The sequence below is a fragment of the Hippopotamus amphibius genome, chromosome 1 (genome assembly GCF_030028045.1).
Source record: "Hippopotamus amphibius kiboko isolate mHipAmp2 chromosome 1, mHipAmp2.hap2, whole genome shotgun sequence".
Classification (NCBI taxonomy): Eukaryota; Metazoa; Chordata; class Mammalia; order Artiodactyla; family Hippopotamidae; genus Hippopotamus; species Hippopotamus amphibius.
The window spans coordinates 217,391,369-217,409,952 of NC_080186.1; the positions used below are offsets into that span (position 1 = coordinate 217,391,369).

The 18,584-nt window shown below is 37.5% G+C and overlaps 1 protein-coding gene across 3 annotated transcripts in view; it reads left to right on the plus strand.

Annotated features, from left to right (window-relative positions):
* Positions 1–18,584, plus strand: part of CERT1 (ceramide transporter 1) — a 117,290-nt gene that overhangs the window by 73,266 nt on the left and 25,440 nt on the right. For all 3 annotated transcript variants that reach the window (XM_057740922.1, XM_057740930.1, XM_057740939.1), the window contains exon 8: positions 4,190–4,282. In XM_057740922.1, the coding sequence (XP_057596905.1) occupies positions 4,190–4,282 (93 nt within the window). The remainder of the gene's footprint in view (positions 1–4,189; positions 4,283–18,584) is intronic.

Genomic DNA, 18,584 nt, shown 5'->3' on the forward strand with positions numbered 1-18,584 from the left:
TTTGTTTATAATTTAACGTAAGTAAAATGTAAGAACCAAAGCATACCTTAGAGAATTAGTTCTGGTCCAGTGCCATCATTTTATAAAAGAAGCAGCTGAGGCCCAGAGACTTGTCTAGAGGTATTAAGTAGCAAAATTAGAGGAATTTAACTCTTCTATATTTCAGCTTTGGATATTAGGGGCAAACATCAGTCAGAATCTTCTCATTCATTAGTGAGTCATATTGCTCGTAGTATTTGGAGGTTTTATCAATGTGAGCAGAACACTAAGGAAAGCAATGTCACCATTGATGTAATAACAGGATGGCTACAGGACTTAAATAGCACTGTATGGTTAAGAAGGTCCCCGTGTTTAAAGAAAAGAGAATTGTTCAGAATTCTCAGGTGCAAGTGAGAGTAAGCCAGGTTGACTAGCAATGTGTATTCTTTTAAAACAAGCAGTGAAAATGTCCATTTAAAGTACATGCAGATACTTCATTATTATTCTGGAGTCTTACTGTTAAATGGTCAAAGATTTCAATTTTGGATCAAATTGAATTTTTAGAAGATTCTGTGTTCACACAAAAAATAATGTATTGAGAAAACAGGACAACCCCTTAAATCCATTAGACTAGTGGTTCAGGAGAATCATTCAACTTGTCCGGATTAGCTTATTCAGAACTTTTTGGCAACATTCTCTTAAGCTCCCTTCTCTTCAGTCTACTTATCCTTCACTAGAGGATCATCATCTCTAGTCATGTGCTCTAAGCACACTGCCTAAAAAAATATTCGTTAAAAATAAGACATGGCTTCTCCATCTTTTTGGCAATCGTATTTCTTATTTGGAAAGGGATGTGGACTTGCAGTTGTCTTTAATGTTGGTAATCTTATCCATTCTCTTTCTTTATTGGGTAGCAACAAGTAGACTATACCAAAGGATCTGTGAAAAAACACTTTTGTTGCACCACATTTAACCAAATAACAGCCACAAAAGATGGCAGTATTAATTGAAATCTGCACATGACTGTAATTCATAATCCTCTTACAGGTCTATCTGATGTCAAATCTTATTCGTCTTTTCCACCATAATTTTTCTCTCAAGGTTGATATAGGATCCCAGTTACATTTTACAGGAAATATACGTGTATGTGTGCATACACCATACATACATGTATATTCTGTGTGTGTGTGTATATATATACACCTCTCTATAAAGATTAGGAGGTTCTTGAATAGAGAAAGTTGTTTATCAACAAACATGTCTTTTAGGTAATTCATATAAGTGAGAAGGACAGTACAATGATAACAGTATGGTTTAATTGAAATTGTTGTTTTATTCATGAAGTATTTGTATGCTTGTGTTCTACACTCTAAGCTAGAAATGAGGAAACAGTAACGAACAGGAAATCATTCTTCAAGGAGCTTAAAATCTAATGAGAAAAATTAAATAGGTGATAGGTGATATAATAATAGCTATTTAATATTTGTGTACCTTTTATGTAGATTTCTAAAAATGTTTATGTATATAATAGATATACATGTAATAGATGTTCATAACATATAAATATGTAATAGATCTCTGTTTTTATGTTTAATAGCTCTTATGTAGATTTCTAATGCCATTTCCATTGTTCTTACAGCCAAATAATTGAATAGTCTTCAGTGGTGATGATTTTTCTTAGTTACCTGTAAAAATAATTCCTTCTTTTACAGAAGTGTACATAATTTTTAGCCTGTCATGTCCAGGAAGACCAAAAATTCTAAGATTAAACAAATTTTAGTTGTTAACACAGTTAATAAGAGAAAACCTATTTATTGAAGATTTTTGCTTATATTATTATTAGACTCACAGGTGTGTAATTTCATGTTTTTTGACTTTCCTCGAAATCTTTTTAATATCATTTGTGCTGTGTTTGTTTTGTTCATTTTTTTAAATTAAGGTTTAACGTATGTATAGTGAAGTGTACCAATCTTAAGTGTACTGCTTGATGAGTTCTATACATATGTATATTCCCCTGTAACCACCACTCAAATCAAGATATAGAACTTTTATTCCCTGGTGGCACAGTGGTTAAGAATCCACCTGCCAATTCAGGGGACACGGGTTCAAGCCCTGGTCCGGGAAAATCCCACATGCCCAACAGCTAAGCCTCTGTGCCACAACTACTGAGCCCGAGCTCTAGAGCCCACAAGCCACAGCTGTTGAGCCCATGTGCAGCAATTACTGAAGCCCACGTGCCTAGAGCCCATGCTCCACAACAAGAGAAGCCACCACAATGAGAAGCCTGGGCAACAAAGAGTAGCCCCCATTCACCGCAACTAGAGAAAGCCCGCGCGCAGCAATGAAGACCCAACTCAGCCAATAAATAAATAAATAAATAAATTTTTTTAAAAAGGAACTCTTATAGCATCCCATTAGATTTCTTCATGCCCTTTCCTAGTCCATACCATACCACCACTTCAGGAAGTGACCATAGTTTTAACTTATGTAGTCATAAATTAGCTTTGCCTGTTCTTGAACAGCATGTAAATGAAATCATACAAAATATACTCGTGTCTCGCTTCTCACCACCTCCCCCCCAACACTGACTGTGAAGTTCGTTCATCTTGTAACTTTTAGTGGTAGTTTTTTTTTATTGTTGTATAGTACTGTTGCTATATTCTGTTCATTATATGATGAATTTTCTTTTCTTTTTTTTAAGATTTATTTTATTATTTATTTATTTATTTATGTTTGGCTGTGTTGGGTCTTCCTTGCTGCACATGGACTTTCTATAGTTGTGGCTCACGGACTCTAGAGCACAGGCTCAGTAGTTGTGGCACACGGGCTTAGTTGCTCCGCAGCTTGTGGGATCTTCTCAGCCCAGGGATTGAACCTGTTTCCCCTGTGTTGGCAGGTTGATTCTTAACCACTGTGCCACCAGGAAAGCCCGATGCTGAATTCTCATTATATGACTTCAGTTTGTTTTTTCCTTTTTCCTGCTGTTGGACATTTAACTTTTCATATTTTGGCTGTTGTGAATAAAGCTGCTGTGAGCATTCTTGTACATATCTTTTGGTGGATATATGCACTCTTTTCTCTTGGGCATGTACCAAGCAGTAGAATTATCGATTCATGAGGTATATGCTTCGCTTTAGTGAGTATAGGCAAGCAATTTTCCAAAGTGGTTATATCAGTTTATATCCCCACCAGCAGTAGGTAAGAATGCCAGTTGCTCTTCACCCTTGACAACACTTGGTATTGTCATTTTTTGTGGGCGATTTTTGTTTTTTTAATTTTAGCCATTCTGATGGGTCTGTAGTCCCGTTTTCTCTTAAGTACACAAAAATCAGTTATCTTTGGGCCTAGTGAACTAATTCATTGATTTATAATACCTAATTCAGATAGGGTTTTTGAAAGTAGTTAAGCTCTGTGTGAGTTCGGTGTGGACTTTAGTCCTTAAATATTTGAGGTGAGGGAAAAAAGGCATTAGGTTCTTTTTGGGTTTGGTTTTGTTTGTTTTTAATTTTTATGAGTAGAATTTACCTGTTGAAATTATCTTCTTGAACATTAGGTGCTTTATAAGCTTGTAGGGCTTTAATATCAGATGTGACCCATTGTAGTCCATTGTTGTAAAACAAAGGTTGAGATTGGTGCCAAGGCCAGCCTTTTAAAATTTTGTCTTTGGATCTTTTAGTAAACCCTTAGAGCTATAGACCCTGTCTATAAAAGGAGAGAGTTACAGTAGAAATCTAAGCTCTTTTTCAGCTCTAAAATAATTTTAACCAGCAGTTGGAAAGTATAAGAAAGGTATCTTTCTTTAAAATATCTTTTTGCATTTATTGATTCTACCAATAATTGAGTTATTTTCTTTCTGGTGTCCATTACTTGCCTTTTTTCTCTATAACAAAATAAATTTAGCTCCTACTGGGGGAAACAAACACATGAATATATATTGTAGTCATTTCTATGGTGCTAATTAACCTTTTTTTTTTTTTTTTTAAGTTTAGATACTTTGGTAGTATAAACTACCTGTAAGGTGATCTTAGTGGTGTTTTAAATGGTAGCTTGTATACATGGCCCAGAAAAAAAAGTGTTTTCTTGGGTGGAAGAACCCTCATTTTTCATAGGAGTGGAGTTATTTTTTTGGCCAAATTATAAAATTTTGGTGAAATGCAAAGAAAATCCCACTTCACATGATAAATTTTTCACTTGCTTTTTTTTTAAATAGGAAAATGAGAAGAGAAGAAGAACAGAGGAAGCATACAAAAATGCCATGACAGAACTTAAGAAAAAATCCCACTTTGGAGGACCAGATTATGAGGTATGAAGTTATATTTTTGGTCTTGGAAAGAGAAACCCATAGGACATATATGTATATCACAGAACTGATTAATTTTTACATAATATTTTTGTAACCTTTAAATATTTTGAATATTTCATTATGTATGTATACTAGGCTTGTGCTGAAACATATTCTTTTTTTTTTTTTTTTTTTTTGCCTCCAAAGCATTAAAAGGCTTATTACTATGCCTGTCTACTTTACAGGACAAGTTTTTTTCTCCCCTTTGAGGATGATACTTATTGATATTACCTTCTAACTCTCTTTTTTTTAATTTTATTATTTGAAATCGATAAATGGTTCATTACTATATTGTATTATATTTTAATTTCTGCACCATGCGGCAGGCAGAATCTTAGTTCCCTGACCAGGGATTGAACCTGTGCCCCCTGCATGGGAGTGCAGAGTGTTGACCACTGGACTGTCAGGGAAGTCTCTAAATCTTTTAAACAAAAGCAACCTACAGGGGAAAAATATGAGAACTTTACAGGTGAAAGATTTTAGTTTGTGCTTTATAATCTGAGCTTTTATCCATAGCAGAGCATGGACTGTTCTTGTTGCCTCGCCTTTATGTTTGAAAAATGTCTGAAACCAGCTTCTTTCCCCTTTCGGTTACTTGTTTAGCAGTTAGTAAAATCTGTCTCTCCATATACACACACATATAGAAGTGGCAAGGAGTATCGCTGACATAGAAGTAGAATGGTACAAAAGTTAGATTGTATTTAAGGAAGTAGAAGAAAAATTTCTTGCCATTTTTATTCTAGAAAGGAAGAAAAAGACCTGCTGTTGACAATATTTTTTATGTTGGAATTGATTTCCAACTGTGAAAATCCATAGTATGAGACTTGAGTGGTAATATTTTAAAATTGCTAAGCTGTCATTTCGTTCCTTCTGGAATGTATAAAAATTACATAATTAGCTATTGTCTGGGATTTTAAGTTTAGATTACTGAAATATCAGCTGTTACAGTTTTAATTTTTATTCTGAAGCTGAGCAGATTGTTTTGCTATTTTAGGTGTATTTTGGGGGGAACTTTGAAAGTTACCCTCATTTTTCACATTATAAATAAAATAGATGTTCATTATAAGAAGATTATAGAAAATACAAAAAAGCCTATCTTTTTAATTTAACAATGTATGGTACCCATTTATCTCCTAGCAATATGTAAGTACTGTATAATTTTATGGTTATCTCCACTTTTGTTAACACAGGTTTTATTTCAGGGGAGAGAGCAGGGTGGAGGAAGGAGGGTCCTTGTGCTAGGTTTATGTGTTTATTAGTGTTTAAAAAATTGCTTCATTGATGTGATTTAGGCTTTCCTTTAAAAATGTGTTAGTCATTTGCATTTCTTCTTTAATGACTGTCTTGTATTCATCCCTTGACATTTTTAAAAATTAATTAATTATTATTTTGTTTATCTTTATTGGCTGCATTGGGTCTTCGTTGCTGCACACGGGCTTTCTCTAGTTGTGATGAACAGGGGCTACTCTTGGTTGCGGTGCCCGGGCTTCTCATTGCAGTGGCTTCTCTTGTTGTGGAGCACGGGCTCTAGGTGCGTGGGCTTCAGTAGCTGTGCCACGAGAACTCAGTAGTCATGGTACACAGTCTTAGTTGCTCTGCAGCATGTGGGATCTTCCTGGACCAGGGCTCAAACCTGTGTCCTCTGCATTGGTGGGTGGATTCTTAACCACTGCACCACCAGGGAAGACCCCCCCCCCCACCTTGAAATTTTTATTAGAATTTGGGTATTTTCCCCTTACTGATTTAGAAGATGGACAGGATTGACTTTATTTCTCAATTATTTTTTCCTTTTTATAGTTAAAAAAATCTTTTTGATTATTGGTTTTGCCATATAAAAGTTTTATACTTTAACTCACAGTCTTTTGATACACTTATCTGTACATTTTTTTTCATGTTTTAAAAAGGATTCTCTTGTCAACCTAAAGAGGTAAACTGAGGCATGCTCAAATTACCAGAAATTGAGTTTATTTGAAGATAGCAGAGGAATTGCAATTTGGGAAATGCATGCAGTAGCAAGTTGTAGGCAGTTTTGTTGAGGGTTTGGGGCAGGCTGTATTTATAGGCAACGAGTACAGACAAGGGGAGTCCAGCCAGAGTCCAACCAGTAAGTTCATTGGCTTAAGAATGGGGAGAGATACTTGGCAGATGGTCATTGGTCAGAAGATAAGCCTCCATCTTCTGTTGATAAGGCATTTATGGGAAATCATTCTCTCAGTTCTTAAGATCCATTCTGCAGAGGGTGCATGCATGAGATTCTTCATTTCACATCCTCTGGTTCCATTATATATGTATATATAATATCACCTTGTAAGTTCCACAAATGGTAATTTGCATTGCCAGTAGGACCAACAACATCATTAACAAAGATTTAAGCCAAGATCCTCATGAACCAAACCCTTTTCCTAGTATTTCCCCTAAACTGGGAAGGGGATTGTTCAGAGTGGAAATTTGACTCTTTGTTTGTCATACGATGAGTTAACAAATATTGTGGCCGAATGGTCATACCATTGCAAACCTGATAGAAACCAGTGTGCTCACATTATAGATTGACATCACAGCTTGACAGGAGCTACCCATAAGTGACCTTGAGCCCAAGGGATACCAATTATGTATTTTCCTAACCAACCTGGGGAAAACCAAGGTCTTAAACTTGTTCCATAAATCCATTGGGTTCTCTTAGGAGCTACCCAATATTCACCATCTAATGAAAAGGACTGTTTATGGCCAGGTTCAGAACAGACATCATTAATTGGCCAGGAAAGAGCATCTTGCTTAGTGATATTGGCAGTGATACTAGCTTGCACGGTGCTAGTTTCTTTCTTTTAAAATAAAATTTCTAAGAGCCATTCAGTTAGAGCCTTGGAGAGGAGAAATCTACCAAAGCAACCTGGGAGTACTGGGGCATAGGTAACTGGCCACAAATCCAGTATTTCGATTAATTAGAGTTTCCTTTTAATGACTAAACTTTACAATAATATAGCAATAAGGAAACTAGCTGGAAAATGAGTCTTAGGCAGCAGTAAATAAAGACCTCATTTAATAAAACGAATTTAATATCCACTGAAATATAATCATTTTCTCTCTAAAATTACCCTAATGTCTACCAAATATAGCCATATTAAGACTAATTTGTTTGCAAAATGTCTGGTTAATTGACAACATAGACTCTTTAAATTGGCTGTGCTGAAACATTTCACAAGGAATCTCAGATTGAACTTTAAAAAAAAAATACTCTAAAGGCCAGGAAAGCCACACCAAAGGCATGTCATGGATTCCAGCTGTGATAACTATAGATCTGGGTGCTGGGTTTGGGTCATTTCCTCCCTTCTCAGGGTCCCCTGAATACCTCAAGATTCCTGTACCTATTAGGAGGTGGCCTTCCTTATATACCTGAGAAAATGCTGGGAACCTAAGCGTTTACAGATTCTGAAGGATCAGGTAGAGAGAAAAGATAAATGTTTCAATTCTACATATAGAGGAACAATTTAAAGTTTTCTTTATATCTGGAAAACAGATTAAAAACAACATTTTAGACAAAACCCAAAAATTGTAGCCATACTCATAAGTTCATTCAGTCTTATGTGACTAATCCTTGATCTTAACCTTCATTGAATAGTTATGAAGCCATCAGGTTTTCCATCAGAAGTCTTTAATTTCTTACCCAGTTCAGTGGTATGATCTGAAAGTTATCAGAAACCAATACTTGTCAAAAAATCCTTTATGTGAATCTTCTTGAAGATGAGCATTTTTGCAAAAACATCAGAGTAAAATAATAACTGTTGGTAAATGACGAAAGATTTAAAAAGTAAAGGCTGAAGACCTGATTACAATGCAATTGACAATCTTGGTTACTAAAAACAAAACAAAAACTTGGTTACTGCTGTGGCATACAACAATTTAAGAGAATTACTAGAATTATGACTAATAACATTTTACCAGGACATACCAGATTTTTAGGAATTCCATATAATTTCTAGAATTTCTATATTAATATTTACCCATATGAGACAACCTAAGAAGTTTTATCACCACTCAATTTAACAGTGCTTCAAATTTAACATACCAAATAAGCCTAAATAGTTTAATATTCTGCTCTCTGAGATGGAGAGAAAACCAATATTTTGAGGTATAGCAGGGACCCTTTGGAAAACCTCAGAGTTAACTAGAGGTCCAGTGAACTTCATTTAGAATTTGATCTTTGGGAATTTTGTCAAAAATATCAGAAAGTTTCAAGATACCTGGTTAAATAGGATTATAGGTCACTGTGAAACAATATCCATTTATTTATTTAACCACAGTGACAATAAAAGCTCTCGGAAGTTGTAATAAATCACTTAAAGGCAACGAAGCACACAATCTCTTACCAAAAACAGCTCAGTATTTTAGGAAAACTTTGTCCTCTTAGAGAGAAAACTAAATTCAGGTTTTGTACACTTTACTTTAAAAATCATTTTCTGAATTAAATTCAGTCTTATCTTAGCTAATCCTGACCCCTTTACAACTTTCTGTATCGATATTATTTTGTCTCTTATTTTCTTTTCCATTCAGAAATAACCAGCTCTAAGACAAAACTACCCTTTTTTCCTCCTTTAACAAAATGCATTTCCAGTCCTCATACCCTCTTTTAATGAAAACATGCTTCCCATTTTCCTTGCATACTGAAATGTTTCCCTTATTATTTTAATAGCTTTAGTTAAATATAATTGTTAACCTTAAAACCTAGTTTCCAGCAAAAACTAAGTAAGCAATTATGAACTGTCTTTTACATTAACATTCTTTAGGTTGGCAAGCTTATAAATACTATTTATGGTTCTAGAAAACATTCGCTTTCTTATACAAAATGTTTTAATGTGGCATCAAACATATAAATAGTACTAAATATCTTTAGTTTCTCTGAAGAAAGGAAGCCTGTGCTCAGTAACTAATGTCCCAGTATCTTACCTGGATATTTGATGGATTCCCATTATTTAAGTTAGTTTAGCACAACTCTAAAGTTTCAAGTTACCAAAATCTGGAAAGGGTATTTTATTTTAGTTAGACATTCCCAAAACACAATTATTCCTAAAGAGTTAAAAGTTTCATCATATTATTTTTTCTTGCTGAACAACTTTCTAACAGGAATAATGTTTTATTTGATTTCTATTAAACCTAGGTACAATAAAAGTACTATACTTAATGTTGATGACTCTAAAGATGTGTCAGTATTAATTAAACCAGCAAGCTTAAGCTAACTTTAATACCAAATAGTAATTCAGTACTGAATATTTCCTAGATCACATAAACCTGAAATTCATTTTGGCCAGGTTCTTTTATATTTCTGAGTATTTATATAAGTGCTTAATTCCCCTTAAGCCAGTTAGGTGTAAGGTTAGATTGTTTATTTGGGATGTTTCTTGTTTCTTGAGGTAGGATTGTATTGCTATAAACTTCCCTCTTAGAACTGCCTTTGCTGCATCCCATAGGTTTTGGATCATTGTGTTTTCATTGTCATTTGTCTCTAGGTATTTTTTGATTTCCTCTTTGATTTCTTCAGTGATCTGTTGGTTATTTTGTAGCATATTGTTTAGCCTCCATGTGTTTGTGTTTTTTACAGTTTTTTTCCTGTAATTGATTTCTAATCTCATAGTCTTGTGGTCAGAAAAGATGTATGATACAATTTCAATTTTCTTGAATTTACCAGGGCTTGATTTATGACCCAAAATGTGATCTATTCTGGAGAGTGTTCCATGTGCACTTGAGAAGAATGTGTAATCTGCTGTTTTTGGATGTAATGTCTTATAGATACCTATTAAATCCAGCTGACTTATTGTGTCATTTAAAGCTTGTGTTTCCTTATTAATTTTCTGTCTGGATGATCTGTCCATTGGTGTAAGTGGGGTGTTAAAGTCCCCCACTATGATTGTGTTACTGTTGATTTCCTCTTTCATAGTTGTTAGCATTTGCCTTATGTATTGAGGTGCTCCTATATTGGGTGCATATATATTTATAATTGTTATCTCTTCTTCTTGGATTGATCCCTCAATCTTTATGTAGTGTCCTTTCTTGTCTCTTGTAACATTTTTTATTTTAAAGTCTATTTTATCTGATATGAGTATCGCTACTCTAGCTTTCTTTTGATTTCCATATGCATGGAATATCTTTTTCCATCTCCTCCCTTTCAGTCTGTATGTGTCCCTAGGTCTGAAGTGGGTCTCTTGTAGACAGCATATATATGGGTCTTGTTTTTGTATCCATTCAGCCAGTCTTTGTCTTTTGGTTGGTGCATTTAGTCCATTTACATTCAAGGTGATTATCGATATGTATGTTCCTATTACCATTTTCTTAATTGTTTTGGGTTTGTTTTTGTAGGTCCTTTTCTTCTCTTATGTTTCCCGCTTAGAGAAGTTCCTTTAGCATTTGTTGTAAGACTGGTTTGGTGGTGCTGAATTCTCTTAGCTGTTGCTTGTCTGTAAAGCTTTTGATTTCTCCCTCGAATCTGAATGAGATCCTTTCTGGGTAGAGTATTCTTGGTTGTAGGTTCCTCTCGGTCATCACTTTAAATATATCATGCCACTCCCTTCTAGCTTGTAGAGTTTCTGCTGAGAAATCAGCTGTTAACCTGATGGGAGTTCCCTTGTATGTTAATTGTCGTTTTTCCCTTGTTGCTTTTAATAACTTTTCTCTGTCTTTCATTTTTGTCAATTTGACTACTTTATGTCTTGGCATGTTTCTCCTTGGGTTTATCCTGCCTGGGACTCTCTGTGCTTCCTCGACTTGGGTGGCTATTTCCTTTCCCATGTGAGGGAAGTTTTCAACTATAATCTCTTCCAGTATTTTCTCAGGTCCTTTCTCTCTCTCTTCTCCTTCTGGGACCCCTATAATGCGAATGTTGGTGCGTTTAACATTGTCCCAGAGGTCTCTTAGGCTGTCTTCAATTCTTTTCATTCTTTTTTCTTTTTTCTTTTCTGCATCAGTGATTATCACCATATTCTGTCTTCCAGGTCACTTATTCGCCCTTCTGCCTCAGTTAATCTGCTGTTGGTTCCTTCCAGTGTATTTTTCATTTCACTTATTGTGTTGCATATCTCTGTTTGTTTGTTCTTTAATTCTTCTAGGTCTTTGGTAAACTTTTCTTGCAACTTTTCGATCTTCGCATCCAATCTTTTTTCAAAGTCCTGGATCATCTTCACCATCATTATTCTGAATTCTTTTTCCAGAAGATTGCCTATCTCCTCTTCATTTAGTTGTTTTTCTGGTGTTTTATCTTGTCCCTTCATCTGGTACAAAGTCTTTTGCCTTTTCATTTTCTCTTTCTGTGGCTGTGATTTTCAGTTCCACAAGATGAAATAGTGCTGATACTGCTTGATTCTGCTGTCTGCCCTCTTGTGGAGGAAGCTGTCTAGGAGGCTGGTGGGTGCTTCCTGATGGGAGGGACTGATGGTGGGTTGGGCTTGGTGGGTGGAGCTCAGTAAAACTTTAATCTGATTTGGTGGGGGAGCTCAGTGACACTTTAATCTGCTTGTCTGCCAATGGGTGGGGCTGTGTTCCCACCCTGGTGGTCGTTTGGCCTGAGGCAGCCCAGCACTGGAGCTTACAGGCTCTTTGGTGGAGCTAGCTAATGGTGGACTCTGGAAGGGCTCACACCAATGAGCACTTCTCAGAACCCCTGCTGCCAGTTCCCCTGTCTCCTCGGTGAGCCACAGCTGCCCCCCACCTCTGCAGGCAACCCTCCAACACCAGCAGGTAGGTCTGGTTCAATCTCCTATGGGGTCACTGCTCCTTTCCCCTGGATCCTGGTGAGCACACTTTTTTGTGTGCCCTCCAAGAGTGGAGTCTGTTTCCCCCAGTCCTGTGGAGGTCCTGCAATCAAATCCCCCTGGCTTTCAAAGTCTGATTCTCTGGGGATTCCTCCTCCCGTTGCTGGACCGCCAGGTTAGGAAGCCTGATGTGGGGCTCAGAACCCTCAGGACTTCTGTGGTATAACTGTTCTCCAGCTTGTGAATCACCCACCCAGCATTTATGGGATTTAATTTTAACGTGATTGCTCCCCTCCTCCTGTCTCATTGCGGCTTCTCCTTTGTCTCTCGATGTGGGGTGGTTTTTTTTTGCTGAGTTGCAGTGTCTTTCTGTCGATGGTTGTTCAGCAGTTAGTTGTAATTCCGGTGCTCTTGCAAGAGGGAGTGAGCACACGTCCTCCTACTCCGCCATCTTGATTCCCTTGATATTCCCCCCTTAAGCCAATTAAATAGAGCTCTTTTACAAATTAATTTTGGCAGTACCACACATCTACAACACACATACATAGAGATGAAGAAACAGACAGAGACCTCATAGTGCCCATTCCAAAATTTCAGCCAGGAATCAGGTGTAACAGCATAAAACCCATCAGTTATAAAAGAGGTTGAATTAAAATTGGGTTTCTTGCAGATGGAACAACTCAAGATCATCTGTCTAGATTGCTTAACCCTTTTTACTAGTATTTATGAAAAGACATTTAAGAATTCTATTTGTCCTTGACAAGTCAAATACCAAGTTATCTACCCTCCCTCAAGGCCAGAAAAAAATTTTTCTTCTCTATTTACAAGCCTTTTAAGATAAATTGGGGACATTTTGGGAGTGGTAAAAGGATTGGTGGGCTTTGGATTATATCTGGAGCCATACCTCTGGTCCTGTAAAGACAAGATTTATAAAATAAGGACAGTTTGTTTGGTTTCGTTTTTTCCTCAAAGAACTGGATGGCCACCTCAGGGATATCAAAGGACTGACATACCCATTCACTTGTGTTGGAATGTCTTACTTTCCCTCATTTAACTTAGGGGAGAAGCCCTCCCCCACAAAACAAATTCCTGTCAGGCTCCAAGAATCAGCCATGGTCAGTTTAGTCAAACCATTGGCCTCCTACCTCCCAACTTGGTAAACCATGTATAAACACCTGTGAGGATTCTCCCTGGGTTTAAATTCTTTAACTGTGGCCCTCAGTGAAATGAGATCTGAAGAGGCTTGCCTGCAAGCCTCATGTGGTCCCATTCCCAAAGGTAACCATTTAATAGTGTCTTCTGAGTAGAAAAGCAATTCAGACAGATTATTAGTAGAGGGGAACAGTTGTTAAAGTTTTAGGTACCTTTTATATCATTCATCTTTTATTAGCCTTCTACAACAAATCTTTCAGTGAGGCTCTTTTGGAATTTTGAAGCCTTTGGGGGCTTCTGTATATCAATTAAAATAGGTACAATACTTAAGATGAGAGCTCTGTAAATTTTTAACAGTTTAGTAGACTTTCCCATTCAAAGGATCTAAGAAGCTAGTCTGACAAATATTTTTGCCTGCTAATATAATTTTAGAAAAGAAAAAAACTCTTAACAGCTGTTGTAAAACAGTTTGGGTGTGCCAATAGAACCTGTCTTGACCATTTCAGAGCCTGATATCTTTTAGTTCCCAGTAAGAACTTGCAAGCATACATAAACCCAGCTGATATTCCCCTAGGTGCCTGTCCATCTGGGAGCTGTTTGGCCTTTGAGGCACAATTTCCCATTATTTTATAGCCTAATTTCAGATATGGGATATGAGATATGATCTGTACAGCTGTCTTAGGACAGTGTGGCAGATCAGATGTGTGCTGCTTCTGAGTCCAACCCCAAGCAGTTAACCTTGGGTTGGTTTGACTCGTTTACATGGCTCAGCTTGTCCCTGTGACAGTCTAAAACCACTGTGGGTGCTTAGAGCACTAGGTTATCATCCTCTTCTGTGCTCCCTGGACGAGCCGTGTTTACTTAATGGTTATAGTGGGTCTCCATTATTCTTCATTACTAAATAATTCAGTCTCTCATTTCACTAGCAAAAGCTTTTTTCAGACCGTATATGAACTCATTTTTTTCAGCATAAGTCAAATTTAACAAAAACCTAGCCTCCTGTGTTTCCCTGGGCCCCGTGTCTAGATGCCCTAGGTCCTGCCTAGGAAATGCACCAGTGCCCCTTAAGACTCCAAGCCTTAAGTGAAACAGCTCAAATAAAATTTTCAGGATCATCATTCAAGCTGTGAGATCTGGATATTAGGAGAACTTACCAGAACACCTGAGGAGTACTGAGAATCTGGTGGGGCTCATTGGGCCCATGCTTGATACTGAGCACTGGTTCTGGGTGGACTCCAGGTGTCCTCTAGTGAGTATTTCTGACATCCTGCCAGCTAAACCATGCAAATGCCGACAAAAATTAATCAGTCGATCTGAGAAAGAAATGGAAAATTTTATCTGAGCTGAGTTGAGGAGAACTGTTCTGCCCCTTAGAAGTCAAAGCACAGGAATATAAGTTTTTCGAGACAGAGGGTGGTATATCAAATGATGTAATATTGACAGTTTACACAAAACAGTTCTACAGGAACAAGGTGGTAAGTCATGTGACCCCTTACAAGATCCAGAAGGAAGGTTATCTTTTAAGGAGTTGTCTTGTTGCTGCTAGGAAAATGTTGCACTTTAGGATTGAGCTGATATTTTTGCCAAGGGGAAGATTTGGTCAGGATGCATAATGCAGATATACAGTACACAGTAGAGGGAAAAGAGGAGGCCAAAGGGCAGAGATAATTTTTTTTACATTTAAATTTTTCTTGTCTTGCCATAAAATACAAATTTTATTTCAAATCCCTATAGTATCAAGTTATGTAATTCTTAAATAGACTAGGGCCTATTTTTACACTTTCTTCCCCTTTTGGAGTTTTAAACCATCCATATTTACTTGTGTTCATACTATGTTTGTGTGGATTTTAGACACTAATTCAAAATATGACTTTGTTTTGGTTCTTACCAATGTTCATGGTATTCTAGTTATTGAACAAAGTTTAAATGTTTCTGTCATCTGTAGCCTCAGAAATTATAATCTTAGATCCATTCCTTAAAATTTAACAGTGCAAGACACTGCTAGGCATGGGTGGTATTGTGAGGAACAAGGCAAACAAGCATCCTGCCTGAGGGCCTTAACTGAGTGTATAATGGGAACATAGGGCAGTTAACAGGCAATTAGAATAATGTATGTTATGGAACACTTTAACACTGGGAGGATATTGAGTCAGGGATGTCTTCCAGATGCAACAACATCTGAACTAAAACCTTAAGAATGAGTAGGCTGAGTATTTCTTAACCAAGTGAATAGCCTGGAAAGTGTTTTGCTTGTAGGGGCTGAGAAAAAAGAAGACATTTGGGGACCAGAAGAAAAAGAGAGCATTTTTTCCGCAGGGTAACACAAAGCACTTATCTGTAGAGGGTGGAAGAGTGGCAAGACTTGGCTAGAAAGGGCTGTAAGAACCAGTTCCCTCAGGCAATGGGTTTTAAGCACAGGAAGTTTTCAGATTTACAGTTTAGAAAAGTCATTCTTACTTTCTGCAGTGAGGAGAGTGGACTGAAGTTGACTGTTGTGACTTAGGTCTTGGAGACTTTTTCAGTATTACAGGTGAGAATTGAAGATAGCCCAAACTGGGATAGAACAGTAGGAATATACATGGACAATTCCGATATTTGGAAGGTAGAATTGAAGGATGTAGTGATTGAATGAGGGAAGAAGGAGGAATTCAAGAACAGGCCCAGGTTTCTGCCTTAGATAGATTGGTATGACGATGGGGGAAGAACAGCTTTTAGACCTGGTGTATGTGAGTTGAAACATTCACCTGAGTACTCCATCTTGTATATTATTAGACATGAAAATCTAACACTTAGAAGAGAGATGGACAGGCTGTGAATTTGGGAATCGTCAGATGCTGAGTGAAGTCACAGAAATGAGTAAGAATGCTGTGGGGAGAGCAAATGTGGAACCCTGCGGAGCACTCACGAGGAGGAGGAGCCTGCCCTGGAACCCAGAGAACAGTGCTTACTTAGAGAGGAACTGGGAAATTAAGAATCCCAGGGGAAAGATGGCTCCAAGAGAGTCATTAACATAAGAAATGCTGCTAATAGGGCAAGTAGATAAAGACAATGAAGTGTCTGTCTCATAGATTTAGCAATAAATAGCTCTTTTGCTTGGTAAGCATGATGAGATAAAAGGGTTAAGTTTTTTAATAAAGGAAAATTTATTCCAATTACTTTAGTTCTCCCTCAGATTTTTAATGCTGTAGTTCACAATTGGTAGACTCCTGAGACTCTGACGTGATTGAATAGATTGAATGAGTATTACAGTTTTTTAAAGTGTGGATGTGGTTATGTTACCGAGTCCAAGCTCACTCTGCTCATCGCACAACAGGCCAATGAATCAGAGATGAGGTGTTGAGGCAAGGAATACAACTTTATTTGGAAAGCCAGCAGACTGAGAAGATGGCAGACTAATGTCTCCAAAAAGCCATCTTGTTGGGGTCTGGGTGCCAGTTTCTTTTATAGAATTAGAGAGGGAGAGGCAGTGAGCAAGTAAAGCTAAAAAGGTAGAACAGAGAGGGAGAGGTGCGAGGAAGTAAAGTAAAAGGGCTATCCATCTTGCAAAACATGTCCTGGAATGACTAGCCTTGGGGAGGGGATGTGTTCATTTCTTCTTTTCTGCAGCCATTCACAGGTGGGCAGGGTTCTCAGGCAAGCCATTATATATGATTATAATAACAGAAACAATGAAAAGCAGAAGTTAAAGTCAAAGGAACAGACTAACCATGGAGTCCGATTTAGCTCTTCCCTGTGACCCTTATGATCAGTGGAATTTAAAAATCATTAGGAAGTATGCTTGAGTTCAGAATAGATTTGGGGTATTTTATATTTTCCTCATTTCAACAGAGACCAAAGTGATACTGCTGTCATTTGAGGGTCTGAAATGTTTTGACTTTATAAAGGGAGTCCTGCAGGACTCTTTTTCATGATCCAGCTGGTCATTGGGTGGTTAGGTCAGGGAGGGATAAATTTTCCTCTACCTTTCTAAGTTCTTCTGGCACGCCTAAGAATTAAATTGACATGAGACATTAATAGGAGAAAATCAAAGTTTAATAACATGTATATGTAGGAAAACTGAGTAACTCACCAAAATGACTGAAACCCTCACCTTAAATACCATCTTCAGCTAAAGACAAAAGAAGATATGGGAGTAGTGGTTTGGAACTTAGAAGAGGTGTAAGGCAATTCACATGAAGATGAAAAAGCAAATGTTTGGTAAACAAATGTTTGCTGGGCCATGCAGAAACAGTGGGGCACAGAGTAGACCCTGTGAGTTTCCCCCATAACACCTAGCCCATGTTCTTTGCAAATATCTCTGGTGATAGTTCTATTCTGGGAACAGACCCACTATCTAAAATTTGTTTAGGCAGTGAGAGGGGAAGATCAAAGTTTCTTCCTGAGTCTTTTGGGCCTTGATTGTTTTTAGCTCAAAATAATCCTCATGCCAGAGAGACATTTTGGGGTGGTACATTTTGCTCCCCTGCAGTTATATTCACTTCATGGTAATTCATCAAGATGCGCACTGTTCTGTATGTGTGTTGTAGTTAAATTAAAAGTTGCGTTTGTTTTTTTTTGTTTTGAAGTGACTTTTGAGGGATGCTCATGACTCTACGAGAACTACCGCAGTGAATGAAGACTTCTGATGTGGCTGCGCCACTTGACAGGGCATCTCAGCACAGTTCCTCCCCTCTTCTTGTGTGGCCCCAGGCTGTGGCAGGGCAGGAAGGGTGTTGCTACATACATTTTAATGGAGTAGTGATGACGTGGGATTTTCAGCCTAACTGGGAAGATTCCAGACAGACCCACAGTTGTTCACATGTCTTATTTTGTATATTTAAGAACTCAGGGAACTTAAACCCAAGCCTGCCTTTTCAACCTTTAGTTTAACAGTAATATGAAGCTATTGGGGAGAGGGATATTTCCCCCTCTGCCTCTCTTGAGTTCTCATGGCTGGACTGTTAGTAAAAATTGACAAGAGACAGATTAACAGAGAAAAATAAATTTTAATTCATGTACATGGAGGTCCCATTTCTATGGGACTAAGAAGAGGCCAAAGCAGGCAGCTTTTATACTCTTTCAACAAAGAAACAGTAAATTTATGAGGAATTGATAGGACAAAGAAACTCAGGTTTGGGATGCCCAATTAGCAAAGGATCCAAACAGAGTTTGGGCTTGGAGTAGTAAATTTAAAAAGTAACAAAGGTTATTTATATAAGCTTCTGCCTTCTGGGCCAGAATTCCCTGTCTTTGGCAATAATGGTGTCCTACCTCCAGATGGCAGGCAATGCACATTTCACGAGATTTGTTTCCTGCTTTCAGGGAGACAGGAGTGTCAGAGTGTCTGTCCCTCTTGCACTGGCCATTTCTTAAGTAACTTTAATTCAAAATAATCA